Raw genomic sequence first — 13,758 nt, 5'->3', positions numbered from 1 at the left:
ACACATGGAAAACAAAGAGGTGACTGGTGACAGCCACCAGGGCTTCACTAAGGGCAAACTGTGCCTGATACATTTGGTGGCCTTCTATGACGGGGTTACAGTGTTGGTGGATGAGGGAAGCGCAACTGACGTCATCTACTTGGACTTGTGCAAAGCATTTGACACTGTCCTGCACGACATGGTTGTCTCTATACTGGAGAGATACAGATTTGACGGATGGACCACTCGGTGGATAAGGAATTGTCTGGGTGGTCACACTCAAAGAGGTGCAGTCAACAGCTCAATGTCTGCATGGAGACCAGTGACGAGTGGCGTCCCTTAGGGGTCCTTACTGGAACCAGCATTATTTAACACCTTTGTTGGCGACATGGACAGCGGGATTGAGTGCACCCTCAGCAAGATTGCCGATGACACCAAGCTGTGTGGTGCAGTCGACATGCTGGAGGGAAGGGATGCCATCCAGAGGGACCTTGACAGGCTTGAGAGGTGGGCCCATACAAAAACTCATGAAGTTCAACAAGGCCAAGTGCAAGGTCCTGCACACGGGTCGGGGCAATCCCAAACACAAAAACAGGCTGGCTGATGAGTGGATTGAGAGCAGCCCTGCGGAGAAGGGCTTGGGGGTGTTGGTTGACGAGAAGCTCAACATGACCCAGCAATATGCGCCTGCAGCCCAGAAAGCCAACCATATCCTGGGCTGCATCAAAAGAAGTGTGACCAGCAGGTCAAGGGATGTGATTCTGCCCCTCTACTCTGCTCTTGTGAGACTTGGAGTACTGCATTCAGCTCTGGGGCCCCCAGCAGAAGAAAGACATGGACCTGTTGGAATGAGTCCAGAGGAGGGCCACAAAGATGATCAGAGGGCTGGAGCACCTCTCCTATGAAGACAGGCTGAGAGAGTTGGGGTTTTTTAGCCTGGAGAAGAGAAGGAGAGAGGGAGACCTTGCAGCAGCCTTCTAGTACCTAAAGGGGCCCTACAAGAAAGCTGGAGAGGGACTTTTTACAAGGGCATGTAGTGATAGGACAAGGGGTAATGGCTTTAAACTGAAAGAGGGTAGATTTAGATTAGATGCAGGGAAGAAGTTCTTTACTCTGAAGGTGGTAAGGCACTGGAACAGGTTGCCCAGAGTGGTTGTGGATGCCCCATTCCTGGAAGTGTTCAAGGCCAGGTTGGATGGGGCTTTGAGCAACCTGGTCTAGTGGAAGGTGTCCCTGCCCATGGCAGGGGGGTTGGAACTAGATGATCTTTAAGGTCCCTTCCAACCCAAATCATTCTATGATTCCCATTGGCAGGCAGATATTTAACCATTTCCAGGAAAGCAGGGCTTCATCATCATGCGTAACGGCTACTTGGCAAGACAAACACCATAATTAACTTCAGCCCTTCCTGCTTATTTCCCCCAGGTTTTATTGCTTATCGTGACATCATATGGTCTGGAATATCCCTTTGGTCTGTTGTGGTCAGATGTCCCAGCTGTGTCACCTCCCAGCTTCTTGTGCACCCCCAGCTGACTCACTGGTGGGGCAGCGTGAGAAAAATAGAAGGCCTTGATGCTGTGTAATCACTGTTCAGCAATAACTAAAACATCCTTGTTATCAACACTGTTTTGGTAAAAAAACCAAAACATAGCACAGCATGAGCTACAATGAAGAAAATTAACTCTATCTCAGCCAAAACCAGCACAAAAATCAAACTTTTTACAAACAAAGATGTATGAGCTATTGCCTATTGATACCCATCTCCAGTTTCTCACTGCTTACCACTGCATCCAGAAATTCAATGCACCTTTTCAAATCTGGTCTGGAATCACAGAACTGTCTGAAGAGAAGTCTTCCTATTGGCTGTTTGTCACAAAGCTGGTTATAGTCTCTTTCTGAGAAAGAAATAGTAAGTAAATATATTTATTTATTTTTATCTTTGTCATAGCATGGTCCTTACTCCCATTTGAGAATAGGTCAGAAAAACTTCACTAAAATGTGAAGATTTTACATTAACATATTTAGCCAAGACATCAAAAACATGCAATGATCCCAAAGAATAATGAAACACTCTCTTCCAGCCACCTTTGTCTCTTATAGCCTATCGCATTTATTAAAAACACATTAAATGGTATGGTTAAGTTTCATTTAGGCTGGGGGGTGGAAAGCAACAACACTGTGAAATAGCAATCCCAAAGCAAACAAGATTGTTTGGTAAGGAGTAATACAAGATAATAACAGAAAAAGTTAAAAAATTATTACAAGACATTAAGAAAAAAAGTGAAATATATTACCACGTCATTCAAATTACAACATGATTCCTTTTTCTAATTCATGGCTTTGTAGATTTATCCTTTAGGAGCAGTTTCCTCTAACAAACAAGGAGCTGTGATAGAGCTTTTATCTTCTTATAAATTTATCTTCTCCATCACATTAAAAGTTTTAATAGCTTTTTTTTGCTAATTAGCATTCAGAAGCAAGACAGAATCCTTCCAGATAACACCACCAAACTCTTACACTTCCTTCTAAAAAAAAACCACACACACCATTCTACAGGACACCTACCGATTGAGCATCTAATACCTTCACAATGACTAACAGGTGGCAACTTCAGCATCTCTTTCCATTTTTTACTACGCCCACTCCGTTTGCCTAGAAGAAAAATATGAGTAATGTAAAATACAATACTGTATCAGAATAAAATTAAACATAACATTAACAGTATAAAATTAGGTCACTTCTGCACAGATCTGTCAGACTACTTTTCATGCCTAGAAACAAATCCATCTACAAGGAAATCCAAACAAACTTGATATAGAAGAACTTTTATATGAAAAACTAAAAAATGCAGAAAGTCTTTTGCAAGACAAATATTTCACATTTTGGCTGTGCATACAGAATGTCTCTGCAGAGACAAGGCAAATATCTAGGTATTCTGAAAATTACAAACAAAACTGAAACATCAAAGACAGAAACCAAAAAAATTTGAGAACTATCTCTCAACCATGGTGAAGAATGGGAGACGTTAAAGTTGAGCAATAAAATACATAGAACAAAGTTCTTAAACATATTTTTGGATAATTAAGTTGTACATAAATATTCTCTTTCTCTTTTCAAGCGCAGTAATAGTAATAAGAGTAGACCCCACTAATAAATGAGTGGGCATTGCTCAAATACACACCATTTATTCCAGACTATAGGAGGATAAAGGATACCAGGGAGAACTTAGCTGTTGCAGGATTCAGATCTTTTCAATGCTTCAGATTTCACAGCAGTAGTATTAAACTGTTTTTTTAAAACTACTGCAGTATTTTCCCCATTGTTTCTCAAAATATATATCTGTACTCCATTTTCTATGTTAAACCGGAATTTTAGCACATTACTTTGACCTGAAGAAGCCAATTCCATTTACAGAAGATATGCATACTTATCAAAAAAGCAGAGATAGATACAGGAACATATATATATATTTTTAACTGCAAAACTTTTCATCGGAAGAGTAATTTTTGTGTTGCAAAATATTTTAAAAGAAGATTTTACTAAGCGATATGGCCAGATGCGTTTCCACATGACAGAACAGTAGCAAAACTGCACAGAAACTTTTAACTGTACCAAAGCAGTATGTACCGTTAACCACAATGGGAGAGAAAGGAAGGGAGTTACCCTATGTAACCCGAATAGAAACCAAGCAGCAAATAGTACTCAACTCTTTCAGAATTAAATCGTTGGGGAGAAAGGAACTAACATCTTCAGAATAATAAAATATGTATTAAAAAACCCCTCTTCACTCAAACATACAGCTTCTTGAACAATCCCACCATTGCAGTCAGAGCAGTCCGAGCTTAGTGTACCTTAGCTCATACCAAATTTACATGATCTTTACTAACACAAACATCTCACTGTGCTGCTGCAACAAAACATTCTCTAGTATCACTAGAAGAGTAAACAAATAAGGAATACAAAACCTTAAAAATTTGGCTTGCAGAGATTCTTTGAACTGATACCTACTCTCTAAAAAACCTTCTGCACTTTATTTCCTAATATTGCTTTGTAAGTCATTCTCTTTCCAAAATATTTTAGAATACAAATATATCAAATCTACTTCCTCCCTCATACTTCATGCAGTACCAGAACTAATCATGAAGCAATAATTACCAGCATCACTAAAATAAACTCCAACTATTTAACAAAATATTTTTGATGTTAAAAAGAGGTTGAGTATATACTTGAAGAAAAATCAAACCACACAGAGCAAAGAGCATTTCTAACAGAACTGAACACCAACAAAACCAAGGAATATTAACATAGATAGCCTGTACACATACAACAAATAGAAAAGGACTGGGTATAGAGTATTATGTGATCACAAAAAACAACGGACAGAAGTGTCAACTTAATTTTTAACCATGCAACTGAAAACTACACTAAGCTGCAAGGTCCACAGAAGTTAAATTTATTCTGTTAGAAACTGCTCAGAAAGACTCATTTGTGCATGACACAGTGTAATCAGTATTGACCAAGAATGATAACTGACCCAAATTAATACCACAATGCTGTTTGGAAGAAGTAAAAGTGAACTGTGATATACACCAAGCATACATCGTCTGAAGCACTGTCAAAAAAAAAACCCAAAAAACCGCCAACAACCAAAAAAACCCCCAAAACACCCAAACCAAAACAAAAAAGAGGATCACTGGAGCATTATACTTCAAGTCTAACACAAGAAAGTCTGCTGTATTTTGCCCCAAATATTTGGCCAGTTACTTACTATGTGACCATTATGAACTTCATTTTACAAAAAGAGATCACATGCTAGAATACACTTTAATTCACCATCCTATAGAAGTCAATAAAGACTACATATAATTTATTAATGATACTCCTAAGCACTTGATTCTTGTGTATCAACTAAATCAACATGCTCTCTCTTTTCTCTGAACTGACTGTTCTTATATTTACAGCAAATGCACAGAAAAAGTCTGTATGTCCCAATAATGTAAAGAGAATGCATGACCTACATCATTTACAGATAAATTAGCCATTTCTGGTAAAAGTTATGGGAGGAGGCCAATTTGTTTGTCGTATTATTCCCTAATTGCAAAATCCTTTTCCATTTCTGAGGCAGTTTAAAAGAAGTATCAAATCAAATTATAATAGTTGTGGTTTGTAAGTGTCTTAATATTGATTTCAGAGCTTCTATTCTGGATCTCATTCTAAAATACTGCAGATAGAATTCTTCCAGAAAGACCAACAGCTTACTTTCTAACACAGGAGCAACAAAGCCATTAGGTTAATCTGCTTTATGGTTGACCTATGTGGTTCAGATAAATTACCACTTTTGCCTCTTTCAGATGTAATTGCTGGCTAGAACAATGTCCAACTTGAAGCGACTCATCTTTTACAAAGAGAAGGGTGGATGCAGCAATATACCATTACAGTGAAGAAACACTGCAATTACATTTTCAGGTACGTGAGAACCTTACCTTCTCCTCCCCAAATTACTTCTTACAGTTAGAATTTCAGCATTTACCTCTTCAGATGTTTTCGCTTCTTAAAAAGATACATACTAAATTCAGTTAGGTCATTGCATTACAATATGGTATGGCAAAGATGTTTAGATGTTTTCATTCTTCAACTTTTTTTTTTAAACTTCAGAGAAATATTTGAAAAACATGTAAGGCAAGATGGTAGTCTTATTCATCAGTAAAAACACAACTAGTTGCAAAAAAAGAAACTGCTGTGGCAAAACAAAGCAATCTGGTGCAGAAACAGATTTAGACAAATACGAATATTTTTTAAGTCATCCGATGGACTTCCCACAGCCACAGTGATCTTCCTTACAGACAGGATTTGTAGCATGACTCTCATTTCACTGAGCACAATGTTCACTGAACTTTATTAGACAGTCTTCCTTGAGATAGAAAACTTGGATTCTGTCCTACAGAACGAAAATAGTGAGAAGCATCGTACTATCTTTGGCTAATAAATGTACACAGACTATATGTGGTAAGATGCAGTGGCTACTATGCTGACACTGAGATTCCAGCATTTTGCTGTTGAGGGACCTCCATGCTTCAGCTTTTGTGCCTGTAAAAGGCAAGTAACGTATCTCTGTGGTTGAGAAGCACACAGCTACGGAGCACTAGGGGTGCATGGTTGCTTACAACATCATTCTTGCAAAACTGATTCCACAAACCAGATTGTCAGATACCAGCTGAGAAATTCATACTAGACCACACCCAGATAAGCTCTGAAAGCAGAAAACTGCAACAAGAAGACAATTTACAGCATGCCTTTAACTGTATAAATCAATCAATTTGTTCAATGAAAAATGCAAAAGAATTGATGCAGAAGCTCTACATCGTCTACAGTGAGATGTGTGAGAATAATCTGGGTACACACACTGTCTTACATCTTTCCCAAAGCAGAAAAAGCTGCAGGCAAGCTTCCTAAGAGATTTTAAACTCACATGAATTCAAATCTTCTCTTACTTACAGACACATTTTCCTTCAAACCACTCATGATAACGATTAAAACCTTTCACTGAAAAATCAAAACATTCCTGTTTAACTATGGCCTTATGCTACGAAGACATTTGTAAAACACTGCCCACTAAGTAACAAATTTTTATGGTATGCCCTTAATGTGCAAGATCCACCTTCAAGACACAAAACACTGCAGAATACCTCAGGTCCTCAGATCAGAATGGTAACACTGACGTACCGCTAACTTCAGGCTAGGAGACAAGTTCACATATACCATCACCTTGAGGAAGGGTGTCATGCTTCCAGTTCTAGAGACATACTGCTTCGTGGGGTCTCTGCAACCTTCTCCATTGCGCAGGTCAGATATATATTTTGACATCTCAGTTCCTTGAAAAACAAGCCTGGTCACAGCTTAACAACTAGGTTTAACAGAGTGGCATCTCTTTTATATGGAGAAAGATTTTTTTTTCCCCAGAAGTATGATATATATAATCTGGCTGGCTCTCAGCAAGTTTACCAGAATCACCTAGTGAAAGTTCAGGTTTCAGCGCAAGGTAGGCACCTAACTCTTCAGCATTAAAAAGGCCAAGGCATTTCTGAACACAAACAGAAGAAAAAATACAAGCAGTTCAATAAATAAACACATAAAAAATACCTATAGATTACAGATTGTTATAGCATTATTAAGATAATATTCCTCACACTCCTGGATTCAAGTGCCTAGAGTCAGACTTCAGCAAGGTAATGCTTGAGTCCTCTTGCCCATCTGGCTGTTAGAGCAGTAACACTGTAAGCAGTTAAAAACCCCAGGTATCTATGTGAACATTTGTGCAGCTTGTTTATATGCACAATTATTTATTGTTCCTACAGCTATAACCACTTGAACAACTGGTTCTTCACATCAACTCTATATACAATTCCAGTAATCATGTGCACATTTAAGAATGCTAGTGCATACATGCTGAACAGCTTCTGCACTTCTCCAGAAATTAGGTATGAAAGTCTTGTATCAACTCAGGTAAATGTAACTAATCTGAACCAGAATTTATTAACCTAATCTTGCACTCAAACAATGTAACATCTGTGTATCCATTTCATTTTGATATGTCTATAACAACTTAATGAACAGGATTCGGGGGGGGGGGGGGGGGGGGGGGGGGGGGGGGGGGGGGGGGGGGGGGGGGGGAACAGTAAGAAAACTCCAATTTTACAGACAACTCCTTGACAAACAAGGATTTTTTTTTTTTTATCATGATGGCACAGCAAGACTGCAACAGATAGAAAAGAGGTAAAATTCTTTTAAGCAGATTGTGAAACCTCTAGTTATAATTGCCACTTTTGAAATAACCAAAGCAGCAGCGTGTATCAATAACTAGACCTCTCATGTTATATTTATTTAGTAAATGTAATTATTTAGATTCCAACATGCCCACATGCATTCTTCTTACAGTTCATTAAATAAAGGACAAAAAGGCAGACATTGTGCATAATTCTGTACAAACACAGGAAGACATGCTTCCTGCCACAATGAGTTTACAGCAATTCAAAGCACAATGCAATAAGGGAGTGCAATAGAACATAGGAGGCAAATAAGGGAAGAACAGAAAAAAATAACAGCAACTGCAAAAACTCACAGCACTCTCACGTTAAAATTCATATTTGGTGCTGGTGTATGAGTGTGCCTTGATTTCCCACTTGTCCACACTCCTTAAATAATTAAAGATTTTAGTAAAGTTTGAAAGCCAGACTGCAGTAATCTGAGCAATCTCCTTAGAATTTTCCTCCTAGTCACAAATGTACACATAACAGGATATCTGCCTATGTATCACCATTACAATACTGAATTATTACCTTATACTGCAAGCAAAAGTAGGATGTATTTCGCTTGCAGAATTATTCCAGTTATTTTTAAACCTAGACAGATAAAACACAATTTGAGTGGACTGTTTATTTTTTGTGAAGAGTGCTACACTAATACAATTTCAATTCTGAAACAAGTATCTTTCAGGATTTGCTTAAGCCAAACTGCAATCACATTCTGTTACTGAAAGGTTCCTGCTAACTCCATCTTTGGGCTGCACCTAACAATTATCAAATCTGCAGGAGCTTGCTGATCCATCTGAAAACTAATTTTGGGAAGGAAACCCCAAACCCAAAACACCCAGCAACATAGAAAAAAAACCACCACAACAACCCACATACCCTAGATTGGTTCATGGATCCAGTTGGAAACTATCTTACCCATTCTGCAACCACAGGCTAGAACCAATACAACTAAGAGCTTGGGGGAAAATTTGCTTGAGGCATGATCTTAATTTAGGCTAAATCAATCGTGACATAGAGGATATTATATGCTTAACAGCAGACCCAATTCTCATTCACAAACTGCTCCTGCCAGAGCGGTACAAATGAATTTTAAAGTGGATGCAAATGGACCAGGTATGTTTAAAACATACGCTTGGCATGGATCCTCAATTGGAGTATACTGCCATTGACTTCAAAGGAACTACAGATCTACCCTTTGGACGTATTTTTGGAGACTATTACTTTAGACAATGAAAAAAGGAAGGCTCCTAAGTAGTTTAAAACATACAGCAATTAATTTCTTTCCTTCAAAACTTCACAGACTATGTGTGGGATACTGAAATGAATTTGGGGCTTACATATACTCAAAGGATTTATTGAGAGTGATCGACATAACTACGAAAACCAGAAGATACAAATATAAATAAAGAGAAAAGTGAATATAAAATAAAAATACTTTTTTGTGAACTTTCAGATTTTTTTCAGAATAACCTAGTTTATATTTATTATTGTCCCCATTGATGGGATAAATTCTTCAATGTCCTTCAAGAGATACTCATTTCAAAGATATTTCTGCTCAGAAAAAATGAATGTGTTAATTCCTCTGCTCTAACATAAAACTAGAAGTCATATTGCTGTACATCATTCTTCTACACATAAAAATCACTGTATGTGAAAATCTGAGTAAGGAGATCATGAAATTGCAAGCTTTTGCACCATCTTACATCGCTATCATTTAACACTTACCTGTTTTTCTATCTCAGTTGCTGCACTTCAGTGATCATAAGATCAACTTTGAGTTTGCCTTATAATGTCTTGTTTTTCTACTGAGTCACTTGTGCTTGTTCCACCATTGGCTTCACCTTAAGAGGAAGTTTTCCGTTTTTCTTTCTCACATACAGATTTCCCTCAAAAAGCAATGTATGCACAAGAGGAAAGAACTGGATTGGCACAGAAGGCCACTTATCCCAGAAAACCAGGACGGGGAATCCCAGAACACTTTGCACTCCAGTTTTCACACAGAGGCAAACCCCTCCATGGACAGGTTAGCTCTCAGCATGAGCAGGTCAACTAGAAAAGTGGACAAGGAAAGAAAAAAACTCCCAGTATAGCTCCTGAGTCCTTAATCTTTCATCCATAAAGTACTTTGTGTCATCACAATATTTTCTAGTAGTAGGTACGTGCAAGAGTCATATATTATGAGCCATCACTAACACCCACATGTGCGAAGAACTGGCATTTGATTATTTACAAAGCCACATTAAAAGAAGATAAGGAATCCTCATAGCTTTCCTTCTTCACATAAACAAGTGTTGTAGTTGCTACAGAGAGATATTACAAGTCTTTATTGGAAAGAGACAGGCTTCTATTAAAATAATCTGTTTTATGAAAAGGTTTGAAAAATCCTCTTAGAGAATCGCATCATAAGACAAAATTTGAAGTTTTGAGGCTGGGGGGAAGCCACAGTTTGATCTGGCCTGAAAAATGTGACTGGTGAACTCTTACAAACTGATGTTATCACATGCAAATTGGATTAGAAGATTCACGCCTCTAATGAAATAAATTAACAGTAACACTATTATTGAGATGGTAGAAGGTAGGTAGTCTAGAAATAGACAGCAATACCACTTTGTTTTTATTCTGTAGGAGAAGAAAGTAGCAGTGTGAGATGCATTTTGTCTAAGCACACTAGTTAGTTCCTAGCTCTCTAATTACATAGATCAAATTTACTGTCTACATATCAAATCAGAATTAAACAGTAGACATGAACCTAGCTGTTCAAGGTGTGCTAATTCTGCACACCTACAAATGTAAAACCCAAATGATGTTCACATCCTAACAATACCGACATCCAGAAGTATTAGACTACCTAAAATTAGAGGAAAATGATGAGTACAAATCTGGGATCATAATTTTGACTGTTAGGTCTGGTTTATGTGCTCAGGTATGATTTGTTTAGACTTGGTGTTATTTACCAGGCACTTCTGAATTCTCATTAAGCCTCTGCCATACCCTTTCACCAGATGAGGACAAGTAAACAACATCTTTAATTCAGTTTCTGTATTTGCAAAATGAAGATGACATATCTCTAGGGTAAAAGGCTTTGTAAGATGCTTTCAAGAGTACAAACTTTGTCTAGTCTCATCTTTATCATGAAGGAATCTCAAGTTAGACTGAGACTGACCTATGCAAGCCATAACTGAGCCTACACTGATTTCTTTCAACATGCCACTGAAAACTATAAAATAAGAGCACAGTAGTTCACATCTTATTTCTTTTGCTTTTACAACTGAAATATTTATCCAGGTCAACACCTTCTCTTACCCAACCTTTAACACACTGAAGAATTGGAAAAAGGATTACTGATGTAGCTCAAGTCTATACATGAAAGTAAGTGAAGCTCCTATTTTATACTAGCTTAGGATTTTGCCTTCTTCCATGAGAAACAGTAATTCTGCACTTTTCCATGCTATCCCACCTCTCCATACAGTCTAAAGTGAGATAATACGAATGTGGGAAGGAAAAGGTCAATTGAAAGTCTGCTCTTCTGTCCCAATTGTGAGGTCCATTTAGCAAAGAATATTTTTCAGTAAAATATCTACCTCACATACTAACTTTGCAAATTCCATTCCCTTGGAGTCTACTGGGCACAAAAGAATAGAGCTGGGACAGGGATTTTATGGAATGGTCCTGAGAGATGGAGCAAACCAGACATTCCCAGACCAGCCAGAGCATGCAACAAACAGAAAATACTTTCATTTCAAGAAGCGTTTTGAAAAACGTGATGTAAAAAGTACCCCATGCACAGGAACTCAGACCTGACAAGGTAAAAGACCTTCTATCAATTGATCAATGGAGTTTTAGAGTTTCAAAGCCAGAAATCACATTTTTGTGCATGCTTACACAAAAGACCCCAGGCCAACTGAAGGTACAAAAGAGTAACAGCTTGTTACCATTACTTTTATAAGTTTCACATCAGGTAGAACTGATCTTCTTCACATCAGTTGCTGTCAGACTTTCATTTAGTTCATTAAAATATCTTGTTTGGTCAGTTCTACCACTATAATTTATTTTAAACATAGTGAAACCTTAACTAAAGAGGCAACCTGACATTAAGCAGCCACTTAAAAGCCTTTCCAGATTACCACTCCACTCTTTGTGGTGAGGGTTTGGGCACAGTAAAGTTTTGAGCCAGATTCCACTTTCCCTTCGTTTCTCAGATCACTTCAATGTAAACTCCAAATTCAGGCAGCACCACCACAGACATGTTACCGTCAGTGAAACCAGCCAAAACATGTCCTCTAGTTTGAGGTGGTCTTTTCAGCTAAGGTTGGGAAATGGCCCAAAATTGTGATCACTGTTCTGGTTTTTAAACCCCACTTCAAAGTCAAAAAGCTGATTTTCCTCTCTTGCTGCTTAAGGCAAATTTAACTGGATACACATATGGCGTAAGTGCCAAACCCATTTAGAGTTGGAGGAACTTGCAAAACATACAGGGGCAGATTCTGTTGTTCTTACTCACTTTAAACAGCTCCAGCTAAACTAATGGGACTTCTCAACACAATTAAGAAAAGTAGGACCCAATCCAAAAAGAATATGCACATTTCATAGTTGAAAAACATACTTGCCCTGAGTACAGTGGTAATCTGGAGAGGCTTTCAAGTGGCCATTTAATGGACAGTTATATACATGAAAAAGCAGCAGGACAATCTTATTTCAGGACTTTTTTTAAACAGCAACCATGTGCTAGACTAAATTTTATTATCTATCCAAAATGTTTGTTAGTTGGGAGAGGAATGCTCAAGTCAAGATGTTCTGGGGAATCAAACTGTAAGTATTAATCTAATGGAAAACAGCACACTTTAATATTAGGTTAACACAAAATAGTCGACTGCAAAATACAGGTAGTGTTCACCAGCTCTGTTTTTCACGGGCAGGAATTTCAGCAAGACAGAGAGCAAGGTTCTTCCAAAGAAGATTCAGAATCATAGAATGATGTCACTTTGTCCTTTATACCCACATGCATACATATTTATAAATACACTGAGAACTACAGATTAACGATCTTCTTAAAACATCCAGCAAAACCACGATTTGAATCAAGAGCCAGAAGGGCGAAGGAGAAAAGGGCTTTTTTTTTTTTTTTTTTTTCCCAGATGCAAGCCACAAGCCAGTAACTCCAAATCCACCCCGCGGGAGGAGCAGGGCAGGTGCCTCAGGGCACTGCCCGGGACTCGCTGCAGCAGGGAGAGCTCCTGCCGCCGCCCCTGAGGGGGGTCCACGCCCCGCGCGGACCCCCCTGCCCGGCAGCCTCTCCTCCCTCCCCACCCTCTCCTCCTCCATCACTTCCTCTCCCCCCTGCCGGCTGGCCCCTTTCCCCCTCACCTCAGACCCTTTTCCTCCCCCTCGGTACGTCCCCAGCCCGCCCCGCCTCGCCCTCCCGCTTCTCCTCCCCCCTCGCCTCCCCCCGCCGCCTCGCCCCGCGGCTCTCACCCTCTCGGGCTTTCAGCAGCACCGTGTTGGCCACGATGTTCTCGATTTCCATGGTCGGGGGCTCCTTCCCCTCAGGGCAGCCGGAGTGGAGGCCGCCCCTACTGCCTCCTTCGCCCCCTCCTCCAGCCCCGCCACCGCCGCGACGCCAAGCCTCCGCTCATCCGGCCCCGCAGGACCTCAGCGCTGCGCTCGCCTCTTCCCCATCACCCGCTGCTCGCCCCGGCACCGGCCTCCCCCTCCCCGAGGGCGGAGGCAAGGAGCAGGCAGCGACCGCCCGCCCCGACCATGGCTCGACCGCCCTCCTCCGCCCGCCTCAGCCAGCCCCGCCTCTGCGCTCCTGTGCCACCGCCCCCTCCCCGTTCCCGGGGACTACAACTCCCAGCAGGCAGAGCGCGGCGTGCGCCGGGGAGACGCCAGCGCTGCCGCGCGAGGCCTGCTGGGATATGTAGTGCGCACACCTTTCCCGGCCTCCCCCCCGGCTCGTCCCAAAGCGGGA

The 13,758-nt window shown here is 40.1% G+C and overlaps 1 protein-coding gene across 7 annotated transcripts in view; it reads right to left on the bottom strand.

Moving 5' to 3' along the window:
- GRK4 (G protein-coupled receptor kinase 4) overlaps positions 1 to 13,573 on the bottom strand; it is a 43,631-nt gene extending 30,058 nt beyond the window's left edge. For 6 of the 7 annotated variants that reach the window (XM_030009063.1, XM_030009072.1, XM_041123526.1 and 3 more), the window contains exons 1-3: positions 13,263 to 13,573; positions 2,545 to 2,631; positions 1,762 to 1,874 (exon numbers count right to left, since the gene is read on the bottom strand). In XM_030009063.1, the coding sequence (XP_029864923.1) occupies positions 1,762 to 1,874; positions 2,545 to 2,631; positions 13,263 to 13,314 (252 nt within the window). In that variant the 5' untranslated portion in view covers positions 13,315 to 13,573. Of the gene's footprint in view, positions 1 to 1,761; positions 1,875 to 2,544; positions 2,632 to 13,262 lie in introns of those variants that run through there. The other variant, XM_041123538.1, reaches the window with a different exon arrangement.
- Between the last annotated feature and the right edge of the window lie 185 nt (positions 13,574 to 13,758).

The sequence above is a fragment of the Aquila chrysaetos genome, chromosome 1 (genome assembly GCF_900496995.4).
Source record: "Aquila chrysaetos chrysaetos chromosome 1, bAquChr1.4, whole genome shotgun sequence".
Lineage (NCBI taxonomy): Eukaryota > Metazoa > Chordata > Aves > Accipitriformes > Accipitridae > Aquila > Aquila chrysaetos.
Note: the sequence above shows the minus strand (reverse complement) of the source record. Positions and strands in the feature narration are given on the sequence as shown.